This window comes from Pseudorca crassidens, chromosome 20 (genome assembly GCF_039906515.1).
Source record: "Pseudorca crassidens isolate mPseCra1 chromosome 20, mPseCra1.hap1, whole genome shotgun sequence".
NCBI classification, from domain to species: domain Eukaryota; kingdom Metazoa; phylum Chordata; class Mammalia; order Artiodactyla; family Delphinidae; genus Pseudorca; species Pseudorca crassidens.
In genome coordinates, this window is record NC_090315.1 from 47831163 (window position 1) to 47855648 (window position 24486).

Sequence of the window (24486 nt, forward strand, 5' to 3'; positions counted from 1 at the left end):
CTCTCTCTCTCTCTCTCTCTCTCTCATTCCCTCTCTCTGTCTCTCTCTTCCTCCACACATTCCCCCCAGTAGATGCAAAATTCTTGAAGGCAGAGATTCTGTTTTATATACTTCTGTATCCCCATTGCCTAGTCGAGTGCTTGGCACATAGCTGGTATTCCCTTAATATTTGCTAAACAAATTAACTAAATGAAAATATATTCACACAATAGCTACCATGTTAATGTTCATAGCAGCATTACTCATAATAGAAACCGAAGCAATCCAGCTATCTATTAACTGGTGAACAGATAAACAAAATATGGTATATTCATACTATTCAGCAGTAAAAATCAGTATTCAGAACAGAATCCTGATTCTTGCTACAGCCTGGATGAACCTCGAAAACATTATGCTAAGTGAAAGAAGCCAGACACAAAATATGACATATTATGCAATTCCACTTATATGAAATGTCTGGAAAGGGCAAATTCATAGAGGCAGAAAACAGATTAGTGGTTGCCTGGAGCTGGGGTAGCAATGGGAGTGACAAATGGGCATGAGGGAATTTTCAAGGCGATGGAAACATTCCAAAACTGGATTGCAATCATGGCTGCCCAACTCTATAAACTTGCTACAAATCATTGAATTGTACACTTACAGTAGTTGAATTTTATGATATATAGAGAATACTTCAATAAAACAATTAAAAAAGTTTATTTTAAAAAACTTTGAAATTACTCTGTTAATGAGGCCAAGGCTACAAGCTCAAATTCTTGGGAGCCAATGAGATTGCTTATTCTCTATTTTGTTTCTTTCTTTCCTTCAATTCCTAGCTGTGTATGAATCTATAATCTAGGCCCTATAGGAGGAGACATAACCCCTGCCCTTTGGGAATTTATAATCTAATTAAAAGATAACATGCACAGAGATCATTACAATGCAAGGCAGAATATGAAATGCCACATTAAGGACATGCCAGGAAAGTGTTAAGTAGGAAGACAATAAGCAGAGAAGGGCGCTAAGGAGGGCCTACAGGCCACCCTCTTCACCCCCCTCTCTTCCACATGTCACCATGTTACTGAAAGTAGGATCCGACTGCTCGCTACTCTAAAGCCAGTACTCGAGACGCAAGGTTGGTAAAAGGAAACTTTGCTTTATTTCAGAGGCTGGCAACTGGGGAGGAGGGCAGACTCACATCCAAAGGCTGACTCCCCCCACTGACAATCAGTGGGCAAGAGCTTTTAAAGCGGAGTTTCGGGGGTGTATATGTGGAGGGAGGGGGCTGCATGCAGAAACAGCACAGTCAGCCCTGACAGTCATCTTGAAATTTGTCATCGGTGGGTCTGATCAGCGTCATCTTGATTGTTTTAAGTACAGTTAATCTTCAGTTGCAGGGTGGGTTTGTTCCCATTTCTTTGAGCCCATTTCTCAGAATTGTGGCAGCTTATGTCATGGCTACAGTCTGGTCATCATGTAATTAACTTTTTTCACCTGGGGGTTTCAGTATCTACAAGACAGCTCAAGGGATATGGCTCAGAATATTATCTATAGCCCTTGAGGAGGAACTAAATGTCCTTGACTTTGTTTAATGACTAAACTATTATTAGTGGGTCTTGTTTGACTGCTTTACTTTGCTTCTGCATTTTCTCACTTCTTTGATAAAACTTATTCTTTGGCTAAAGTTTTTCTACAGACAAAAGGCAGGCAGAGCACATGGAGGGGAGGACCATAGGGTCCTGCTCCATTTCAACCAGGAATATTGGGCAAGAAAATATAGAAGCATCAGTGCAAAGGTCTCAATCGTACTAGAATAAACAACTCAGGGTTGTGTCCTATTAGCAGAATACCTGATACAGTGTAGGTGTTCAACATATGCTTATTGAATGAATGAATGAAAATGTAGGTGGGGTGTGGCAGCATTTCAGGTTGATTGTAGACTGGCAGGGAGAGATCTCACACACACACATACACACACGCACACACACACACACACACACACTCAGCATCTGCAAGGTCACATCTGCCTTCAGAAGGAGACAGAGTCAGTGCCCAGATGTGCCTGAACAATATCTCTGCCTCCCGTTTCCCAGCATTCCAGAAAGCTACTTCCCCAAGAGTTTGTCCTTTTATCTGGGCATTTTTAATAATCAAGTTTAGTCCAAGAACCATAACCAGAAATTCATTCCCTTCCAGGTCGATTGTGTTATCTTTATACGTGAAGACAAAACATAAGCATATTATCGAGTGTATCTTTATACTACTCTCTAGGTTCTTTATGTGAATGTTTTCTCTTCTGACCTACATAATAGGAATGGTAGATCTAAATAGTAGGAAGAAACTATGGTTTTTTCCTTCTTTTAAATCCTTCCCATAGAGTGGAAGTGCAAAGTGATGTTTAATTGTGAATAGAGTGAAATGTTTAATAAGTGCTCTGGAGATGAAAAGATAAATGGATGCATAGATGGATGTGAATGGTTGAACAAATGAAAAAAATCAAAGAATGAATGCCTGCTTGGTGACAATCTAAAGCCTTTCTGTATATTTGATCTCAATTACAGGATAAGAATCAAGTGTCAGCATTTGAGGAGTCACACATGGAGTTTGAGCCCAATAAACAGTGTCATCTGAGACAACTCCAACAGCTCAAGAAAAAGTTGCTGGCCCTTCAGCAAGAACTGGAGTTTCGCACCGAGGAGCTGCAGACTTCTTACTGTTCCCTCCTGCAGTATCAGTCCATCCTGGAGAAGGAGACTTCCGACCTGGTCATTCTCCACCATCACTGCAAGATGAAAGAAGATGAGGTATAGATAAAGTAACTATGGAAATGTCCCATATGCCCATGTACCTACAGAAATCAGGCCAAAGCTACTAGAAAGCAAGCATTGGACTTAGAGAAGAGCTTCACAACATCTTGAGCAGGTTTTATCAACTTTCCCTCTTTAAGTCTTGATTTTTTTTGAAGCTGAACAGAGGGAACTAAACAGAATGGCATAATTGGGTGAAAGCTCCAGTATTAATGCACATGGGGTATGTGGTATGTGTGTACATGTGTGGGAGGTGTGTATGTGCACGCACATATATGTGTATGGTGTGCATGTAGGTTTATCATCTCCATTCTATTACCATGGCAATTTAAATGCAAAAGACTCTGGTTCTCTGAGGGTTATGAAGGAGGTATAAGGTCTATTAAGTCAATCATTTTTAGAAAAATCAGGTTTTGGTCATATATACATTCCTGGCACTTGCACAGTTGATAAGATAACAAGACACTGCGTCTGAGTCAATCGCTGACAGCACCAGATCAGTCATTTTTTTCAGACTAGAGTTTTAGATCACGTAGACTTAGCTTAAGTACATTCTGGACATTCATTTCTATTCATGTCCGAGGATAGTATTTTTTTTTAAACCAGAGAGTATCATCCTTGTAGAATCCCAAGTAAATTCCAAAGAACAAAACCATAGAACTAAAATCAGTTGGGAAGTGATAGCACTGGCAGTAGTAAAACCATGGGTTCAAAGGAATGGGACAGGGACTTCCCTCGTGGCGCAATGGTTAAGAATCTACCTGCCAACGCAGGGGACACAGGTTCGAGCTCTGGTCCGGGAAGATCCCACATGCCGTGGAGCACCTAAGCCCGTGCGCAACTATTGAGCCTGCGCACTAGAGCCCGCGAGCCACAACTACTGAGCCTGCTCTCTAGAGCCCGCAAGCCATAACTACTGAACCTTCATGCCACAACTACTGAAGCCCACGCACCTAGAGCCTGTGCTCCACCAACAAGAGAAGCCACCGCAATGAGAAGCCCTCACACCGCAACAAAGAGCAGCCCCTGCTTGCCGCAACTAGAGAAAGCCCGTGCGCAGCAACGAAGACCCAATGCAGCCATAAATAAATAAATACATTTATTAAAAAAAAAAAAAAGGGAATGGGACAGGCAGCCTCCTCTGGCATTTTCTTCCTCTGCCCTTAAAGATAAAATTCCAAGGGCTATCTTGAATGGTGCTGTTTTAAGAACTAACTCCAGGGGTTTTATGAAGGGCCTTAAAGAACATGGAATTTTTTTTAAAGGAAATATTATGGCCAATAAGAATTTGCTGAAAAGGACTGGGAGGGAAAGGAACAAAGAAAGGTTATCCTACATAATATAATCTGGGACAAAGCCTGTGAGCATAAAACATGGTTTAATAAAGCTAATGCAGGGCTGTGTTAAAACTGTCTGGTTCATCTTAACTTAAACAAGAGTCCAGCCTAGATAAAGTCACCCTGAATTAGTTGGGATTCTATTTGGCTGCATATAACAGAAAACCCCATAGTAATAGTGTCTTAAATAAGATAGTTTATTTCTATGACATATAAAAGAAGGTCAGAGAGAGGTAGTCTAGGACTGTTATGGTAACTACATGTGTCATCAGATACATAGGGTTCTGTCTTTCAGCACCACCATCATCAGCCCAAGGCTTCCATTTTCTAGTTCACCTAAGACAGCTGCTGGAGCTCCAACCATCACATCTTCATTCCAAATAATCGGGTGGGAGGTGGGGTGGGGAGAGAAAGGCACACTCCTCCCTTTTAAGGACACTTCCCAGGAGCTGCACACAACACTTTCACTTATATACCATTGGCGAGAATTAGTCACATAGCTACAGCTAGTTCTTAGGAAGGCAAGGAAATGCAGTGTTTTAGTGAGGCTCACTATTGTCCCAAATAAAGTCAAGGTGTGGGATTCGGCAGGCAGCAGTCACAAAATGGGAAAACTGTGGAAAAATTACTTTAGGCATTCTGCCAAGTTCCCCCAATATTTTGTTCACAGAAGTATCAAACTTCTGTCTAATGTTGGGTTTCCCAACAACAGAGCTTAAGGAGATGAATATAAGTACTAGTCAATTCAGGAGGTGATCCCAGGAAGCATGGTGGGAGAATAGGGAAGTGAGTCAAACAAAGGCAGGAAGCCCATAAAGAAAATCAAGAAGATCACTGCTATGGGAAACTGAGGTTCAATCCCTCTGGAGAATTCTGGGAGATAATGTAGAACACCCCTCAGATTGATCCCAGCCAACCACCCCAGTCATTGGTTGAGAGTTGCACCTGAGGGTATTAAACTCCCCAGTGCTTGTCACTTGCCTTGTCTTGCTCCTCTGCTTGAGTGGACTCCTGGGGCCAGAGCAACGCTCAGGCAAAGAGTTGAAGATGCTTGTGGTTGGAGTGGGGTTAGCATGCAAAGGGATGGTGGGTGTCAAGGGGATATGAGCTTCCGTTATAAACGTTTGAATATAAAATATTCCTTTCCTCTTTTCCTTACCAAATAAACACCTCAAACTAAATGATTTTCTCCCAAGACGAATCTCAAATGACAGGTAGCAAATATATTAGCTTAGACCAATAAAATGTGTTCTGTCTGAATTCTACTGAACTATTTGAACCCAAATGAAGCCTTCCTGATGACCCTCCTGCTCTTAACTTTTCAACACATATAATTCAAGCTATATAATTTAGCTCACTCAACAGTTGTTTGCTAATTTTAAATCGTATCTCTCCCCGATTTGTAAGAGTTTGTAAATTCTTTGAGGGAGGAGCCTATGTTATATAGGTATACATACCCCTAAGCACCCAAAACAGTGTTCATGAGCATTCAATAAATATCTGTCAGTTGGTTGACTAATTAATTGATTAGGAAGAAAAAGAACCTAAATAAGGATGCTGCAAATCCCAGAGGATCTTCGGGTCATGTTCCCCCACTATCTCTAGGGAACTTTGCTGACATGGGCCTGTGTGCACGAGGGGCTCCACATTTTCTAAATTAGACCTCTAGAGAATACATAGGAAAGAAAGAATACTGGCATTTTAAGCCCTTAAAAAATGGAGCTATACATTCATTCTTATTAATCAACTAACAAGTCCTTATTGAATTAACTACATACCAGACAGAATGAGAAATAGATATGGTCCCTGCCTTTAAGAAGCTTACCATCTAAACAGGACAAACTTAAAAAAAAAATTTCTAATCATTAACATTCTGATTTTATGTATTGTAGTTTTTAGATCTGAGCTGGGCCTGTTCTTTGCATCTGGGTTTCTAGTTAAGATATGAGACTCCTCTGTATGTGGTCTTATAGCAATATCCTTTCCTCGTTAGATGCTTCTATGGGTTCAGTGTTGTTGTTTTTTCCTACACCAACAGGTGATTCTCTATGAGGAGGAAACAGGAAATCATAATGAGAACACAGGGGAGAAGCTCCATTTGGCCCAGGAGCAACTCGCCTTGGCCAGGGACAAAATCCTCTCCCTAGAAAGGAGCTTAAACCTCTACAGGGATAAATACCAGACTTCCCTGAACAGCATCGAGTTACTGGAGTGCCGAGTGAAGATATTGGAGGGGGAGCTCAGCAGGATCGTCGGTCAGGTAGGACTTAAACCAGACCACTCAGACCAGGAGCTCCCAGGTGGTCCCTGTAACAGTCCCAGCCTCTCTGCCAGAAACCCAAACCTTCAACCAGTTGTCATTCCTTCCCTTGAATTTTGTAGCCCTCAGTTTTGCACTTCCAGCCTTCACATCTCCTGTAAGATTGCTCCTTAGGAATTTTAAGACTCCTTAATTAATTTAAGGAGCCACAACTTCACATAAGGCAGAAAGTGAATTACCAAATGAGCTCTCAAATCTTCCATGTTGCCATGGGGGTCCGGCAGGGGGCTATTCCAGGTCACAGGACTCATGGAAACCATAGCGTCAGGATTAAATAGGAGGAGAAAGCCAAAAAACATAGCAAAGAAGTGACTGAACTTGTTTCTTTTTTCTTTCAATTGCTTTTTAAAATTACACAAGTAATACAACAATCTAGGCTCTCTAGACAGAATTATGGATATTAAATGTAAAAGCCCACCTTCAGCCTTCTCCGCCCCACTCTTCTCCCGCTAGGCAATCACCCGAAATGTTCTGGCAATCTTCCCCATCCTATTGCTATGTAAAAAGTTAGAGTTTTCTTTTTACATAAATGAGTCATTTTATAAATATGGTTCTACACTTTGCTTTTTAAATGTATATCTTGATGATTTCTTCTAGTTACTACCTTGTATTCTGTAGTATGACTGTACCCTGTACCATCTACTGACCTGTTTGTCTACTACAAACAAGCTGTAAATGAACATCTTTATCTCTACGGGGTTAATTCCTGAAGTGGGATTTTGCTGGGTTAAAGGAAATGCTTATTTTTAATGTTTAAAGATACTTCTAAATTGAACACCAAAAAGGTTCTACCAGTTTACACTTTTACCGACAATAATTTCCCTACACTCACAGGGTATGTTTTCAGTCTTTTTAAGTTGTGCTAAACTGATGGATGGGGAAAAAAATAGATTTTCTCAATTTTTATTTCCTTTAGTTCTAATAGCTGTGGGTTGGGTTCCCCAAGAAGCAGACTCTGAGACAGACTGGTATGCAGGACGTTTTTAGAGAAAGCTCTTGGCATCAACACCTGGGAAGGGGAAGGAAGCAGGGTTGGGCAGATGGAGAAGCTGGGCTCTGATGGTCCCAGCAAAGGCCTCAGCCAACCTCACGGAGAGCTCTGGGGCTGGAAGGACCTTTAGAGCTATTCTAAATTCGGGAGAAGGGAGCTGGCCTTTATAGCTCCATGTTGATCAGTGATTGGATGTGAGCTGTCTTCCTAGGGAGAGACATGACCTTGGGCAAAAGTTTTCTTCAGCCCAGGCAATCCCCAAGAGGGCTGACAGCTGAGGCTATCTTAGGGCATCACCCCCAGCAGCTGGAGGAGTAAGTCCTTCACTGCTGAAGGGGATCTGTGAGGCCCATCACAGCTCCCACCTTGTGAATGAAGTAGTGAGCCTGTTCATAAGTGTATTGGTCCTGTGGATTTCTCTTTTACGAATTGCTTTTAAATCCTTAACCAATTTTTTATTGGGTTGTTAGTCTTTTTTGTGTTGACTTATAGGAGGTTCTTAATATATTACAGGTAATAATGCTTCATTATATAAGTTATAAATATTTTCTCCCAGTTTGTAACTTTTCATTTTCTCTTATTAATGGTATTTTTCAACATACAAAACTTTTGAATTTTTATGAAGTTAAATCTCTTAGCTCTTCTTTATAGATTCTAGGTTTTATGTCTTGTTTAGGAAGGCCTTCACTACCCTCAAAATTGCAAAAGTTTATCTTATATTGTCTTTTAGCACTTCTTAAAATTTTATTTATTTTATTTATTTATTTTTAGCTGTGTTGGGTCTTCGTTGCTGTGCGTGGGCTTTTCTCTAGTTGCGGTGAGCGGGGGCTACTCTTCCTTGTGGTGCGCGGGCTTCTCATTGCGGTGGCTTCCCTTGTGGCGGAGCACGGGCTCTAGGTGCACGGGCCTCAGTAGTTGTGGCACGTGGGCTCAGTAGTTGTGGCTCGCAGGCTCAGTAGTTGTGGCACGTGGGCTTAGTTGATCCACAGCATGTGGGATCTTCCTGGACCAGGGCTCGAACCCATGTCCCCTGCGTTGGTAGGCGGATTCTTAATCACTGCACAACCAGGGAAGCCCTAGCACTTTTATAATTTTGTATTTTTATGTTTTTAGCTTTAGTCCACCTGGAATATACACATACATATATATATATAATGCACACACACATATATATATATTTTATATATACATAATGAGAGTATCATCTTACTGTTTCTTAACTTTTTTATTGTTTTCCATTCCTTTTTCCACATAGACACTGAATTATTTATACACTCATGGGCAGCTTTCATGCTCAGTGAACATGAACTATTTCTAACTTTGCCTGAAAAAGCCCAGTTAGGGAGACAGTTTAATGGAGAAAGTATCTACCATCCAAACTAGGACTTTTTGCTCTTTTTTGCCTGTCTGCGTCAGTTCACCCCATTATTAGTGCAGACCAGTGAACAGGTAGTAACCTTCATGCATGATTTCAGATGATCTAGAGAAAGACATTTTTTAAAAAAACGCACTTCTAGGAAAAGAGCCATATTCATGGTGATGAGAGTGTCAATTGGTATGTTTTCTTTGAAGGACAATTGTGCAATATCAAAGTTTTAAATAGATCCAATTTAAATAGATTACTACTTCTACAAATTTAATCTATACATAAACTAGAATAGGTACTCAAAGATTTATGTGCAAAAATATTCATTTCAGCTTCGTTTTAGAAAAAACTTGGAAGCAACATATATTCCCATCAATAGAAGACTGGATAAACATATTTAAAAGCAATTTAAAAGAGCAAGATAAAAGCACATGTACTAACATGGATAAATTTCTAAGGCATCTTGTTGAGAAAAAAAATGTTTCAAAAAGACAAAATAATATATGTATTCTACAATATTCATTTATATGTATGTAAATGTATAGAAAGTTCTAGAAGGATATGCACAAATTGTCATCTCTGGAGAATGCAGCAAGCATGGGATTAGAGGTGGTGGTCAAAGAGAAATTTAGACTTGCCTGTAATATTACAATGTTTTAGAAAGATTACATATATATGTGTGTGTGTATTACTCGTGCAGTTTGAAATTAATTTTAAAAGAAGAGTAAGATAGATCCACAAACAGCAATATGGAAAATATCGTAAATAAGTGGCCAAGTGAAAACACAATGTTTAGAATAGTATGCAGAAGGCTTTCATTTGGTAGGGGAAGAGTAGGGGGTTATATACTTATACATATACGCATATATAAATATGCATAAATTATCCCCAGAAGGATATACAAAAAACTGGGAACACACACCGTCATGGAAAAGGGGACCTGTGTCATGGAGGGTCAAGACTGACTTTTCAGTGTATTCTCTTGTGAACGCTTTGAACTTTTTACCGTGTGTGCACTTAATTTTTTTCTTTTGTTAAGGAAGCTCTGATTCACATGTATGAATATAAACTTTTAGAATACAGGTCTAGAGATCTTCCATGTTCATGGCATATTGAAATTGACTCGAAAATTATGAACAAAATCAACCTATTATTTTTAAATATCCCAGGAGCCCAAGAGTAATGGTGATCATTCAAAGGTGCATATATACACTTCTCCCTGCATGATTCAAGAGCATCAGGAGACCCTGAAACGACTATCTGAAGTCTGGCAGAAGGTCTCTGAGCAGGATGATCTAATAAAGGAACTTCGAAATAAGCTAGCCTGCAGTAACGCTTTGGTAAGTGTCTCCTTCTAGAACATTTTCCCAAGAGACCCAAAATAAAGCCATGAGGAAAGAGAGGAGGGGAAAAGAGTCACCTAAAGTAATCTCTTTTCCAGTACTCCTCAAATGTCTTACATATTCATGTCCCTGCCTCTTGTTCATATTCTCCATGGTGTGCATCCCCCAACCCACACTAAGATTCTAAAGAGACTTAAAATCTCACGCAACAACCAGGGTGTCCATCAGTAGGGAAATAGTTAAAGAGATTAAGAGAAATGATTAAAGAGCTATCCATATTATGGAATAATACACAGCCAAGGAAAAAGATTAAGCAGATCTGTAAGGGCTGCATGGAAGATATTTGCGATACACTGTTGAGAAAAAGTTGCAGAATCTTATGTATAGTTCAATCCCACTTCTGTTTTTTAAAATCTTTGATCGTGATATAGAAGTATATACTGTAAATTGCCAATAGTGCCCCCTCTCCCTTAGTAGAAGTGAGAGAGGGGACAATAAGTGGATAGGAGAGTCTCACTTCTTATTTTCAATGCTTGGGTTCTATGTGAATTATTTTCAACAAACAAGAACAAAAGTTTCATATTTTTTTAATTTTAAAAAACACGTACACATTCACCCACTCCAAAAGAAACTTCCTTCGTTATTTCTTGAACTTTGAATCCTATCTTCTGAGAGATTCAGTACGTCTTTCCGTCACAGCCTCCAAAGAATCTTCTTCTGCCTCATAAACTGGACTGCACAGAGGATCAAGAGGGAGTCCAAAATGTGGCCATTGACGGACTTGAGACAAATCACTGTCTATGCCTTAGTGAACCTTGATATAAGATTGAGAACATAATTCCTTCTCCTTAGTTTATATAATATGAATTATATAATGCTGCAACAAACTTGGGCTGAGAAAGGAACACCCTGCAAAAATAGCACTAGTAATAAGCCAGTTGCATTGATCATCCAGCATAACTGACTTGTGCTGGGTTGCAGGTTCTGGAGCGTGAAGAGGCTTTGATAAAATTACAAGCAGACTTTGCTTCCTACACAGCCACCCACCGACATCCCTCTAGCTCCTCAGAAGATTGTGAAGACAACAAAAAGGTGGGAGAACTTTTGCTTATGTGTGCCTGGTAGGATTGGGCCGAGTTGGGTTTGATTCTGGGTTCTCCTACTTGTTAAAATATTTATACTACATTTTATATTTTATTTTATATTTGTGTCACTTTGATTAGCCCTGCCACAAGGATCGTGTATATAATGTATGCCACGCCCCCAAGGAGTGCGTCTGGCATGATTAGATTTTGGAATTGAATTTTGGAATTGCACCTGTCTCTTAACTCACATCCAATGGTACATCTAAACAAGACAGAGGCTCCTTTTGGCTTGCTAGCTTCAAAAGAACCATCCAGCCTTCTAGTTTCTGGCTGGAGTTGAAAAGCAACAAATTTAGGGAAGATTATTAATTCAAATCCACTCCCTTTAAAAAAAAACTCTTATGTTTTCAAAATTCAAAGCCATCTCAAAAGTTGATTCTAATAATGAATAAGCATTTAAACCATGGAAACAAATCACACGATTTGACCAACAAATATGACAGTGAAAACTAGGTTAGGGTCCCTTCTAGGAGGTCTGAAGTCAGTCATGCCTGAACTCGAGGTACAAGGCAAAGCCAGCCACACGAGGCCATGCTGATGCTGAAATAGTGGCAAAGTGGAGTGGCAGAGAGAGTCAACACATCAGCTCTCCAAGGGATCCTCTAGCTGGGGAGTGGAGATGCTTCTTTTTCCAGGACTTTCTGATCCCACAAGGTTTGGATGAACTTTGGAGCTCTTCCTTGTACATCTGTCAATATTTATTTTAAAAGTCAGTCCCATGTTATTCACATCCTGACCTACAGCAAGATCTCATACACTCCATGTTTGTTTTCTTTTTGTCTGAGAAATGTCTTTATTTCTCCCTCACTTTTTAATTTTTTATAGTGGTAAAAAACACATAACATTAAATTGACCATCTTAATTATTTTTAAGTGTACAGTTAGTTGTGTTAAGTATATTCTCATCGTTGTGCAATAAATCTCTAGAACTTTTTCATCTTGCGAAACTGAAACTATCTACTAAACACAAATTCTTCTTTAATACTCCATTTTCTAAAATGATACAGACTTCCTCCAGAAACAAAATCCACTTTCACCCACCATTTTGTATATCCTACCCAAAGCCTTCACATTATTTGAACATTCTATTCAGGCTAGAACTACCCACATCACAGTTAGTGCCAGCCGTCCTCTCCTCCCTCAGCTGGCCTGGCACACACTGGGCCTTTGAGTCGCTGTAGGGCCCACACCCAGGTCAGACGGTGATTGCCCTGCATTTCTCCAGCTGTCCCCCTCTGTCTTCTTGCTGCAACCCTCCTTCATTGTCAACTGTGAAATCACATAACTATCTCCCCAGCATCCCCTGATGCCCAGACAACTAATTGTTCCTTCTTGGCCACGTGTACATGTTCCTTCCTGGTTTCTCTGGTTACAGCCCCTTCCCCTCTCCTTCAGGGTAGAAGCCAAAGTTCTTGCTGAGGGACTAAGAGCCCTCTGTGATGTGACTACCCCCTAACTTCCTCACCTCCTCTCCTCCTCCTTCTCTCTCCATCACTCACTCCACTCTAACCACATGGCCTCCTGCATGTTCTGCCCCCAGGGCCTTGTCATCAGCTAGCACTGCCTGCTCCCCCAACTGCAGAGCTCGTCCCTCAGATACCTCAACATGGCTCACACCCTCACCTCCAGCAAGTGCCTGCTCAGAGGCCACCTTCTCAGTGAGGCCAACCCATCTATCCTATTTAAAACTGTAACCCACAGCCTCGCCCCTGCCTGCCCCATACATCTCCATTCCCCTTTTGCTGTTCTGTTTCTTCCATAGCACTTATCAACTTTTGTTTTCTGTAAGTCACTACTTTACGCTCTTTGTCTGTCTCATCCCACCAGAAGGTCAGCTCCCTGGGGTTAAGAATTGGTGTCTGTGTCGTTTGCAGCACCTACAGTGCACACAGTGCCTGGCACACAGTAGGTGTCTTATCAATGACACTGAGTGTTACAGGGAGGAAGAGGGGGCTCCTTTTGTGAACATTCCATTCCGTGTGGGCATGAGAAGAAGTCTGCCATGTCCTTTCTTTTTTAACTCTCTTTTTACTTTTTAAATTGAGATATAATTGACATACCAGAAAACTCACCATTTAAAGTGTGCAATCAGAATGGACTTGAGGACATGGGGAGGGGGAAGGGTAAGCTGGGACGAAGTGAGAGAGTGGCATGGACATATATACACTACCAAACGTAAAATAGATAGCTAGTGGGAAGCAGCCGCATAGCACAGGGAGATCAGCTTGGTGCTTTGTGACCACCTAGAGGGGTGGAATAGGGAGGATGGGAGGGAGGAAGATGCAAAAGGGAGGAAATATGGGGACATATGTATATGTATAGCTGATTCACTTTGTTATAAAGCAGAAACTAACACACCATTGTAAAGCAATTTTACTCCAATAAAGATGTTTAAAAAAATAAAATAAAATAAAAATAAAGTGTACAATCATTGGTTTTTAGTGTATTCACAAAGTTAGGCAACAGCACCACTAATTCCAGAACATTTTCATCACTCCAAAAAGAAACCCATATCCACGAGCAGTCACCCCCCCATCCCCCCTCCCGCAAACCCTGGCAACCACTATTCTGCTTTCCGTCCCTACGGATTTGCCTGTTCTGGACACTCAGAATTCTATAAAGCTTTCTTCCCCCATGTCCTCACCCTGCCCTGCTCTTCCATCTGCCCAGATACTGAAGCACCTGCAGGAGCAGAAAGACAGCAAGTGCTCGCACGTGGAGGAGTACCAGAACCTCGTGAAGGATTTGCGCACGGAGCTAGAAGCCGTGTCAGAAGAGAAGAAAAGCATCATGGAGGGTAAACCGTGGGCCAGCGGGCTGCAGCAGAGGGTAGGCAGCCAAGGAAGCCGGAGCCCCGCTCTGAGCAAGAAGCGCTCTGTCTTGTCCCGCTGCAGACATGTTGAAGCTGGAGCTGGACCTGCACAGGCTGCGGGAAGAGACATCTGCCCGCTTGGAGAGGAAGGACAAGGAGGTCGTCATCCTGCAACGGCGACTGCAGGAGCTGCAGGTGCAGTTCACTGAGACCCAGAAGCTCAGTTTGAAGAAAGACAAGGTAAGGCGAGGAGCTCCGTGGTTGGAACTGCCAGCAGGGCCCTGTGAGGCCAGGCCTCGGCAGAGGCGGGCTCTGTGGCCCCACACTCGCTGTGATTGCTTGGGGAGCACCCATACATGCGCAGTGAGACTGCGGTGCTTCAGGCCCAGGGGCAATTCTGAGCTCTTCCTTGGAATTTCTCATGGCACGTAATAAATAAATAAAACATCAGGAGCCTTAATAGAGATGTAGACTCTGTGTAAGAAAGGGGTTCTTCCCCAGCCCTGCAATAGTGAGTTTGGGACACGCTCGTATTATTCCCTTATGCTTTTGTTTATGCCTAAGAGTAGAAAGAAATGCTATAAAATAATGTGTAGCCTTATTCACAATTTCATGTGAATTCCAATTCTTTAATTACAAATAACTTACAAATATGCAAACCAGGCAGTTTGAAAATATTAGTGGAAATATGCCCTAGAAGGTCTGTAGTTACCAACGTCAGTCAAGCTCCTAGAAAAGCGTAAGACTGGAACCAAGGGCAGAAAGACTGAAACCATCGCAAGTTTTTGTAGTCAGTACTGTTTCAACTCTAAACTTTTATCAGAGCTAGTAGAAATAATCCAATTGATTTGAGTGGCTGGTCATTCAAACTTCCTATTTCAAGGTCTGGAGGTGATTCACCAGTCAAAATGGAGGTATTTGGAGAGATGTTGAAGAAGCAGCAAGGAGTCTGGATAAGCAGCTTCGAGTCACTCATATATTCATTCAACAGATACTTTTGAGATCCTATTATATGCCAAGCACTCTTCTAGGCATAAGAATATAATAAAAGATGTGCCATCCCTACTTTCATGGAGCTTACATTCCAGCCTTTAGAGACAAACAAATAAAACTAATATACAATAAAATGTTAGGTACTAATGAATTCCTAAAACAGCTTGGTGGCTGTTTTCCCCAGAGTGGTCGGGGGAGGCCTCTTTGATAAGGTGACATTTGGGCAGACATTTGAATGAAGTAAGGGGGCCACCCAGGCCAAAGTCTTGAAGAATATTCCAGGCAGAGGCAACATCAAGGGTGAGTGCCCTCAGGTGGGAGTCAGCTCGGAAGCAGAGAGGGTGGGGCGGCAAGAGGTGAGGTCAGACAGGTAGCCAAGAACCAGATCATGAGCGTCCCGGGACGTCATTGTAAGGACTTTGGTCTTTTTCTAACTGAGATGGACCCAGTAGAGGTTTTGAACAGAGACATAACAAGATCTGACTCGCATTTGTAAAAGCCCAACTCTGACTGCTACAGGGCGGCAGGGAGCCCAGGTGGAGGCTATTGCAACATCCAGGCAAGAGAAGACGGTGGCTGGAAGAGGGCTCAAGACAATCTCTAACTGACTTCGCCCTGCCGCTGCTCAGGCCTCTATCAGCATTAACACTTTGCTTTCCTCAGCTCCTCCAGGAGAAAGATGAGATGCTGCAGGAGCTAGAGAAGGACCTGGCGCAGGTTAAGAACACCCTCGTAAAAAAGGAGATGGAGTTGGAGAAGCAGCAATGCATGACAAGAGAACTCGAAGTTGCCATCCAGGAGGAGAGACGGGATAAGTGCAAGGCCGAGTATGGGCACCTGGGAACTGAGATCAAGAAGCTGAAGGACTGTCTCGAAGATGCCAAACAGCAGCACAGGCTGGCTGGTGAGGCCCCCGGGCAAGCACTGTCCCCACACACTCCAACCCATGGGGCCAGAGCAGCCCCCTCCTTTCCCCAAATGGCCGTGTCCCTCTCCCTCACCGCTTTCTCACTCCGATCTCCTCATGATCTCATCTCATCTCACAGCAGTTAGGACCGCCCTCTAAGCTCCTTCCTTCACCCCAACCTTGCATTTCCTCTGAAGCCCCCATCACACAGCAGGTGCTCGGGTTGGGAAGGCAGACCACTGCTCTCACACGCCCACCGTCTTCTCTGCAGCCTCAGCTGAAGGTCCTCTCCTTTCCTCACCACGGAGAGCACAGGGCTCTGTACCTTGCTTCTTTGTACCACATTCCTCTCCACCTTCTCTGGGACCTTTGTCACACCATTCATTCCTTCCTTCCCTGGTTTTTAACACTCTCCTTTTTTGGTCTACACACACATTTGCTTGCAGTGTGGGTTGTGTCCTTGCTCCTTTGCCCAAAGTGCTTTCTCAGAAGTCACCAGTAACTTCTTGCCTTGGAAATGGGGTTGCCTTTGAGTGATAAAAATGTCCTGGAATTAGATGTTGATGGTTGCACAACTTTGTGAGGCTACTAGAAACCACTGTACTGTACACTTTAAAAGGATAAATTTTATGTTATGTGAGTGATGTATCAATTTGGGGGAAAAAAAGAAGGTCCAAAGCACGTCTTCCTTCCTCGCCCTCCTCTAACTCTCTGGGTGTCCACACTGTTGGTCCCCCGCACCTCAACGGTTGTTTATTAGCTTTGGAGACACAACAGGTCCCTTGTTCTTCCATAAATCTCACCACTGTTTTCTCTTTTCCCTCCTGCCTTTTCCCTCACCCATCTCTAAGATTCTGCCCTCTCCTCTCCTCTCTACACTCATTCCTTGGTGAGCGCCTCTGCTCCTTGTAGCTGCATTTCTCTGCAGGTGACTCCAATGCCTAGAGCCCCAGCCCTGACTTGGCACCTGGTCAGTCTTGTCTTTAGAGACTAGCTCCACCTGACCAACCCACCTTCCCCACTAACCCAACATTCCCAAAGCTGAACCTACTCTCTTCCCTATTAAAAAAAATCCTCCTCCCTTCTTCCGGGTGTATAATTATCTCCGTAGTGACACCATCTTTCTTCCAGTATCCCAGGCTTAAAAAAACGGAGAGAAAAGTGATATTTAAGTAGAAATGATAGGAGAAACTACCGGAAGTGGGGAGATATTTGGTGTAGAGAAACCCCAGTAAGCACCTTACTCCTTCATACGCAGTGGAGGCAAGGACGTGGGCTAAAAGGATATTGTCAGAAGTCTTTCTCCATTCTAATCCATTCCAATTTTCCTAAAGCACTCTTTCCTTTATGGCAGGTCCCTACTCAAGAACCCACTAAATCATGTCTAAACATTTCTCTCAGGCTTTCAGCGTCCTCCAAAACCCCCTCTAGTCCATCCACTTCCTCAATTCTGTCTCTCACCATTCCTTCCCACTTTCCTTTCCAGTTAAGCTGATATCTTCCCATCATCTTCCCACCTGCCCTCCCCATTCCCTTCACTGTGCCCCCCACCCCGAGAATTCCCTTTCTTCTCCTTCTTCTAAGGCCCAGCTCAGCCTCTGTTCCTCCATAAGTCCATCTCCAACTGTACTTCCCCGCTTTGGTCCTCCTTCCTGAGTTCACAGTCAGTGTGAGTTTAACATTACTGTGTTCTCTATGTCAGCTCCCTCACTAGACTCTAAACTCTATGAGGGTCAGGATTTGTCTTCAATGACAGGATGAGTCGCAGAAGAGATACCAAGCAATTTCAACCAATTTATTTAATTTTATTCAAGAAGGAGTTCACGGCTGGTGGGTAGTTGAAGACAGATAATTCATCAGAGCTCCTTAGGAGTGATAATGAGATAGAGAGAGATGAGGACAGATTGGAAATTGAAGTAAGTCACAGAATGAAGGAACAGACTTTTGTTTTTTTTGGCTACATTGGGTCTTCGTTGCTTCACACAGGCTTTCTCTGGTTGCAGTGAGCAGGGGCTTCTCTTCATTGTGGTGTGCAGGCTTCTCATTGCAGTGGCTTCTCTTGTTGTGGAGCACGGACTCTAGGTGCACAGCCTTCAGTAGGTTGTGGCACGTGGGCTCAGTAGTTGTGGCATGCAGGCTCAGTAGTTGTGGCTCGCAGGCTCTAGAGCTCGGGCTCAGTAGTTGTGGCACACGGGCTTAGTTGCTCCACAGCATGTGGGATCTTCCCAGGGCTCAAACCCGTGTCCCCTACATTGGCAGGCAGATTCTTAACCACTGCACCACCAGGGAAGCCCCAAGGAACAGACTTTTTAACTGGTCTCATTTGAGAGTCTGATCTTCACACATACTCCCTTCACACATGGACATGCCCCGGGCTATCTCCTGTCTTCTGCAGCTCAGCAAGCAGCCCAATATAAAGAAGAAGCCATTCTGGCAAAGGGTAACCTGGAGGATTGCCATAGGAAACTGCAAAGCTGCATTTGCCTGGAGAAGCAGAAGGCAGAGACCATCCAGGAGCTCCGGAGAGAACTTCAGAAGCTGCAGAAGGATTCCCTAATGGCAGAGGAGGAACTCGCGCCCAGCAGGTACCACAGGTTCCCCTCCAGACAGAGTCTCTGTCCCTCGTTAGCCAGTTGGGACCCTGTGGGATGCTGCCCAGGAGTTGGGTAGCAAGCCCCGGGCAGCCAGCCCACAGTCCACCGACGTGGACCCTGAAGTCCATCCACCTGTTTTTGCCATTTTGCTTTAGGAAACGGATAGAGGAGCTGACATCAGAATTATCTGAGTTCTCCAGAAAGCTTGAAATTTCAGAGAAGGAAAAGAGGCAGCTTCAGAAGACAGTGACTGAGCAGGATGTAAAACTGAATGACCTGCTAGATCGTATAAATCACATTCAACACCAGGTGTGGAGGGCAAGTAGGCAGCCAGCTCAAGCATTTGCTCTGTTTCAGATTAAATGCATTGCTCTTGGGAATTCCCTGGCCGTCCAGTGGTTAGGACTCCGAGCTCTCACTGCAAAGGGTCTGGGTCAATCCCTGGTCGGGAAACTAAGATCCCACAAGCTGAGCGGTGTGGCCAAAAAAAAAAAAAAAATTGCATTGCTCTTTATTTGGGAAGATGCCACCACCAATCCATTGCAAACTACTTGTCCAGAATTTGTTTTAGAATGCTAAGCCAGCCAGGCAGCTCCAGTTCCCACAACCAATAATAAGCATTTTCAGGGGCCAAGCTTAAAAACAGTCAAACGACAATATTATTTCTTTTTCTAGGACTCAAAAGCTATCCTCTCAGTTGATTTAAAGTTTTTTAACTTTGAATTATTCCTTTTATGCTTTTCTAAGATTTTTAAAAATTTATTCAGAGTATTTTATGTGGAAAGACTTGGTAAGTAAGTGGGACCTGGATCTATAAATAAAATAAGTTGGTATTTCTAATTGAACAAAGAAAAACTGTTGCTGAACCTAAGAGGAAACTTTTTTATTAAACACGCTAAATAACCAAGGAGTTGTCCTCATTTTTTTTTTTTTTTTTGCGGTACACGGGCCTCTCACTGTTGTGGCCTCTCCCGTTGCAGAGCACAGGCTCCGGACGCCACAGGCTCAGCGGCCATGGCTCACGGGCCCAGCCGCTCCGCGGCATGTGGGATGTGGGATCTTCCCGGACTGGGGCACGAACCCGTGTCCCCTGCATCGGCAGGCAGACTCTCAACCACTGTACCACCAGGGAAGCCCTGTCCTCATATTTATTTCAGCCATCCCTGTGCACAGTTGTCTGGGCTGGGGGTTTTCTCCGCAAAAATATGGTGCCTGACTTGCAGCCCCGTGTTTGTTTTCTCAGAACAGGAAGCAAGCCTCCTCCAAATGCAGTCTAGAAGAACAGCTTCAGGAGGAAACCAGGTTGCTGGAGGAGAAAAAGGAGCAGCTGAAAAAGAGTAAAGAGCAGGAGAAGCTACTGCAGCAAGAGCTCGAGATATTCCGACAGGAAGGAAAAAAGAAAGAAAAGATGGTGAGGAGAATCTGGGAAGCCTCGGGATTAAGAATCCAAGGCCAGACCTGAGCCCAGCTGGGCCTGGTGGGATACAGAGGCTGAGGGTGCTCAGACTTCAGGAGAGAAGGGAGGGAGGGTGAGAAAGACAAGTGAGGAGGGCAGAGAAGGCCTGAGATACATGGGGTGCAAGGTGGAGCTGTGTGTGAGGGCAGAAGGAGGGGCTTCTGCAGGAGTCTAAGATAACACCTCCATCTGGGCTTTGTTTCCTTAATTGGGGAGCAGTCAAAGGAGAATTTGAGAAAGTTGGAGGAGGAAAATGATAATCTCAAATCACAGTTAAAGCAATGTTCTGCGCAACTGGATTCCTCTCTCTGCAAACAAAACAGCACCCAGCAAATCAACCAGGAGCTGACTCGTAAGGTGAGTAGACAGAAACCCCAAGGGGGTGAGAAATTTGAACCCTATGACCCTTGACCTGAAGTTGGCACCTAGCTCTCCTCCATCACAGAAATGCCACTAACTGCCCAGCCCATGTGCATTCTGGGGCACCGGAGCCCCCACTTCCCTCCTGAAGTGTCACCCACTTGCTGGCCAAGAAGTATTTCTTCCACATGTAGAAGGTCTTATTTAATATCTGGTGGAGCCCCAAACCATCTGGGCTTTGGCATCAAGGCTTCCAGAGTTGCATTTTAGACCAGAGTTGAGTGAGCCCATTGTTCGGGGCAATTTGCTAGGGAACACTTCCAAAAATAGTCCCAAAGCACAAAAATGGGATGAAAGGGGACATGGTTATATTTCATTACACGAATAAAGACAAAAGGAGTAAATGGCATCTAATGTACGTGAGGCACTGTGCTCACATTCAGTCATCCTTTACTGACCGTCTACTTAAGTCCTTGGCATGCCTTCCATCTGCTGGTTTACAGAGGAGAGAAAGGCTGAGGCTCAGACTGACTAATTGGTAAGTGATGGGATGGAGCAATATTTGAACTTGGATCATCTGGCTCTGCCACCTGACCTCTTTCCCTTCATCCTGAATGGCAATACTTGCCCCAAATGAGCCCATTCCATATTTCTGGACAAGAAAAAAATACAGCATCTTGATTAGGTAGTCTCTTGAATTATAAATGAGAGACCAAGCAGCTCTGAGTCCTTCATAAGAAAGAGTTCATCTTAAAATACTATGACCATTCTAAGTGTACGAATAGCACTACGCAATAGAACTCTCTGTGATGATGGAAAAGTTCTAGATTAGAGTTACCTGATACTATATGCACTAGCCACATATGGCTATTGACTGCTCGAACTATGGCTTAGTATGACTAAGGAACTGAATTTATAAGTTTAATTTTAGTTTTATTGAAATGTAAATAGTCTCATGTGGCTAGTGGCTGCCATATTAAACAGCAGAGGTCTGAGGCACTGATGTTTCTGGAGTTTTGTCACTCAGAGATATAAATCTCTCCTCTAGTGGGATCCAGAGTTGAGGCCTGAATCACTCAAATCCCCAAGGAACTGCTTTCAATATAAGGAATACTGCCTAAGTATTTAATATAGGCCTGTTATCACATTTGCCAAAAGAAAGGGAGTTATGTAAATGTGCAACTAGAAGCACTAATTTCAGAATTCCTTTGATGGGAATCCAGAGGCTGGAGGAGTTTATGTGTGTGTAAGCATGTTCAATTTTTTAAAAGCATGCCCCACATATAACAGACTTTTTGAATCAATGGAAACAGCCATTAGAAAGAGGCTTAGTTTTGCATTCTAAACTGCATTTCCTTTCATCGGTAGTCCATATTTCAATTTTAAACACACTCTGTCGGACCTATATGTCCAATTCATCCCTAGTATTGCCCAATGCACTATTTCATTCCGTCCAAATAAATCATTTAGTATATTTAGTGAGCACCTATTACATGCCATGCTCTGAGCTACAGGTAGTGGGGATACAGCGATGAAGAAAGCACACACAGTCCTGCTTTCATGGTGCATCAAGTCTAGTGGATTATGTCAGGAGTTGAGGCATAATGCATACCACTGAAATGTTGCATCATATTTCCTAACCTAGAATTGGATTCCAGGTTAACACTAATCCTAACCCTAACCCTAACCATGAGACAGTTAACTATTAACAGAAACCATCCAGTTACAAATGTAGGACCCATGCTTGGCTGGCACACGTCAAAGGCTGCGGAGTCTGTGAAAGGGACTTTTCGTGTATTTGACACATCATGGCCCAGTACTTCCAGTACTCCTTGTATTGGGAAGACATGCTATCTAGAAAGGAAGTGTGGGAGAGGGGTGCAGAAGAACCTGGAAAGGCAGCTCTTCCTCTTCCAACAGTGAGGGGAAGTGGGCATTATCACAGTCTGCTGGGCAGGTAGTTAGTGCAGGGAGGAGAGAGCCCTGTGCCTGTCCATCTGTGGACACAGAGGATGCCTCCACGGCCATGAACCTTGACAGTTATGTTCCCCCTCCCTAAAGATAATCCTTCAGAAGGAGACCATGGCGAGTCTGCAGATTCAGCTGGACAAGGCTGCGGCGAAAGAGAAGCAATACCTCCAGACCACGGTCAGTAAAGATGTCTATGAGGAGGTATGCCGGAAGTCAGCCTCCTGCCAAGACGACCTAACACAGGCCCTGGATAAGGTGGGCTACACCCTCTCATCTCCAGGGCTGTTTAATATCCAAGTTATCCCAGCAGCATGAAAGGTGAAGGAGTCAATTTCCTGCATAACTGGCTGTCACCAAGGCCATCTGCAAACCCTTGCATTGGCTGGGATGTCTGTCCAGAGAAGGCCTGCTTCTCCCTAGTGAGGCTTTGGGGAAGAGGGGGATAGAGGCCAAATCTAACAAGTCTTTCTGCCCATGGGTGACCCAGGGGCAAGGTTTTCCCAAGACCTGGATTTTTCAGGGAAATTCATGCCGCATCCCTGTGCTAATCATGCCTGGCTGATGAGCTCATAGAATTGGAAAGAGAGGAAACGGGAGAGGGGCAGGGGAGATGCAGAAGACTGACCGTTGTCACTTCTCACCCCTCCCTGGGACTCTAGGCGAGGTGACCAGGACCAGGTGTGTCTGTGCCACCCTGGGCAGAAGAGAGTAGGGGCTGTGGGACTGGTGGAACCCTTCTCCATTCAGGACTCAGCACAGAGGCCCAAGCGCAATGACAGCCGTTCTCCCCCCAACCCTTTGTCTTTACCAAAGCTCAGTCATTCGACCTCAGAGACAAAGAGTCTTCACCAAATTCTGACACAGGCCCAAGACAGGAAGATTCAGCTGGAAGAGGAAGTCATTGCTTACGAGGAGAGGATGAAAAAGCTGAATGTGGAGTTAAAAAAACTGCAGGGCTTCCAGCAGCAGAGTGAGCTAGAGGTGAGGAGCGGCCAGGGGCCCCGGCTGCCGTCCTGCCCAGGGCCCCAAGGCCTCTTCTTGCCCCACAGCTGTGTACTTCGCACTGAGCCGGTCCCTTCGGCTAACAGGTGCCCTCCCTTTTGCTGGGCTCTGGGAGCTTCAAGAAGGCGGCAACTATCAGAGCAGGGGCGCCCTCTGCTGGCCGCTGGAAATAAAACACTCCCTCATGAACCTCCCAGAGAAAGCGCCCTCCCGCCTTGTCGTGGGTCCTCCAGGGTCAGGGTGGCAAGCTGGGGTCTCCCTCCTCACTGTGCGCTACCGAGCAGGTGCAGGCCTTCGACAAAAAGCTGGAGGACATGAGCAACCAGGTGCTGCAGTGGCAGAAGCAGCACCAGCGGGACCTCGAGGTGCTGGCCGCTAAAGAGGAGCAGCTCAGGGCGTTCCGAGAGGAAATGCGCGCCCTGAAAGAGAGCCTCCTCGCGGACGGGACGGAGGTGGGCACTCCTCAACTCCCAGCCGCTTCCTCCCACTGCCCCAGAACATCCCACGACCGCCTGCGTGACAGACACCCTTTGGTGGGGGTGGGGGTGCCTGGGAGCAAGGAAAGGACACCCCCTCTATTCAGTACAAAGCGGGGTCTGGGTGTTCCAGGCCCACAACGGCTGTCTCGACCCAACCATCTTCCCGTGACTTTGTTGATAGAGATATTGAACAGAGCAAAGGTCCCAATCCAGAGGAGAGAGAATGCCATCTCCATGTCAGGTACACCAGCAGCCCCGACTTAGATAATCCACGGCTCAGTCACCCTCCAGAGCCCCTCCTGACACTTTCAATTACCCTGCAGTAGAATCGGCTAAGAGCTCTTTGTGCACGTCCAGCTCTCTGAGCAGTGAAGTTTGTAGCAGGAGGCTCCCGGATATCCTTGGGGTGGCCACAGGGCCTTTGCCCAAATTAGAAAAAAAGTCCTCCCTTTCCACCAGATATTTTTTCTTTCATCTGTTTTTAAAAAGGCTTAATGTATTGCTGTTTTAGAATAGGTCACTTTGCTACCTTTGGCCTGAAAATCATTATTATAAATGTACAAACCTACTTTGTCTCTACTATAAGTGGTGTCTGCTCACAGATGTCACCTTTGTGATAATGCAC

At 44.2% G+C, this 24486-nt stretch overlaps 1 protein-coding gene across 1 annotated transcript in view; it reads left to right on the forward strand.

Moving 5' to 3' along the window:
- The window catches only part of PMFBP1 (polyamine modulated factor 1 binding protein 1), a 44925-nt gene that overhangs the window by 16725 nt on the left and 3714 nt on the right, over positions 1–24486 (forward strand). The window contains exons 4-17 of the mRNA XM_067718409.1: positions 2541–2783; positions 6162–6383; positions 9970–10140; positions 11125–11235; positions 13958–14084; positions 14182–14339; positions 15756–15996; positions 18395–18584; positions 18749–18902; positions 19837–20004; positions 20269–20406; positions 22471–22635; positions 23194–23361; positions 23667–23834. Coding sequence (XP_067574510.1) covers positions 2541–2783; positions 6162–6383; positions 9970–10140; positions 11125–11235; positions 13958–14084; positions 14182–14339; positions 15756–15996; positions 18395–18584; positions 18749–18902; positions 19837–20004; positions 20269–20406; positions 22471–22635; positions 23194–23361; positions 23667–23834 — 2424 coding nt within the window. The remainder of the gene's footprint in view (positions 1–2540; positions 2784–6161; positions 6384–9969; positions 10141–11124; positions 11236–13957; positions 14085–14181; positions 14340–15755; positions 15997–18394; positions 18585–18748; positions 18903–19836; positions 20005–20268; positions 20407–22470; positions 22636–23193; positions 23362–23666; positions 23835–24486) is intronic.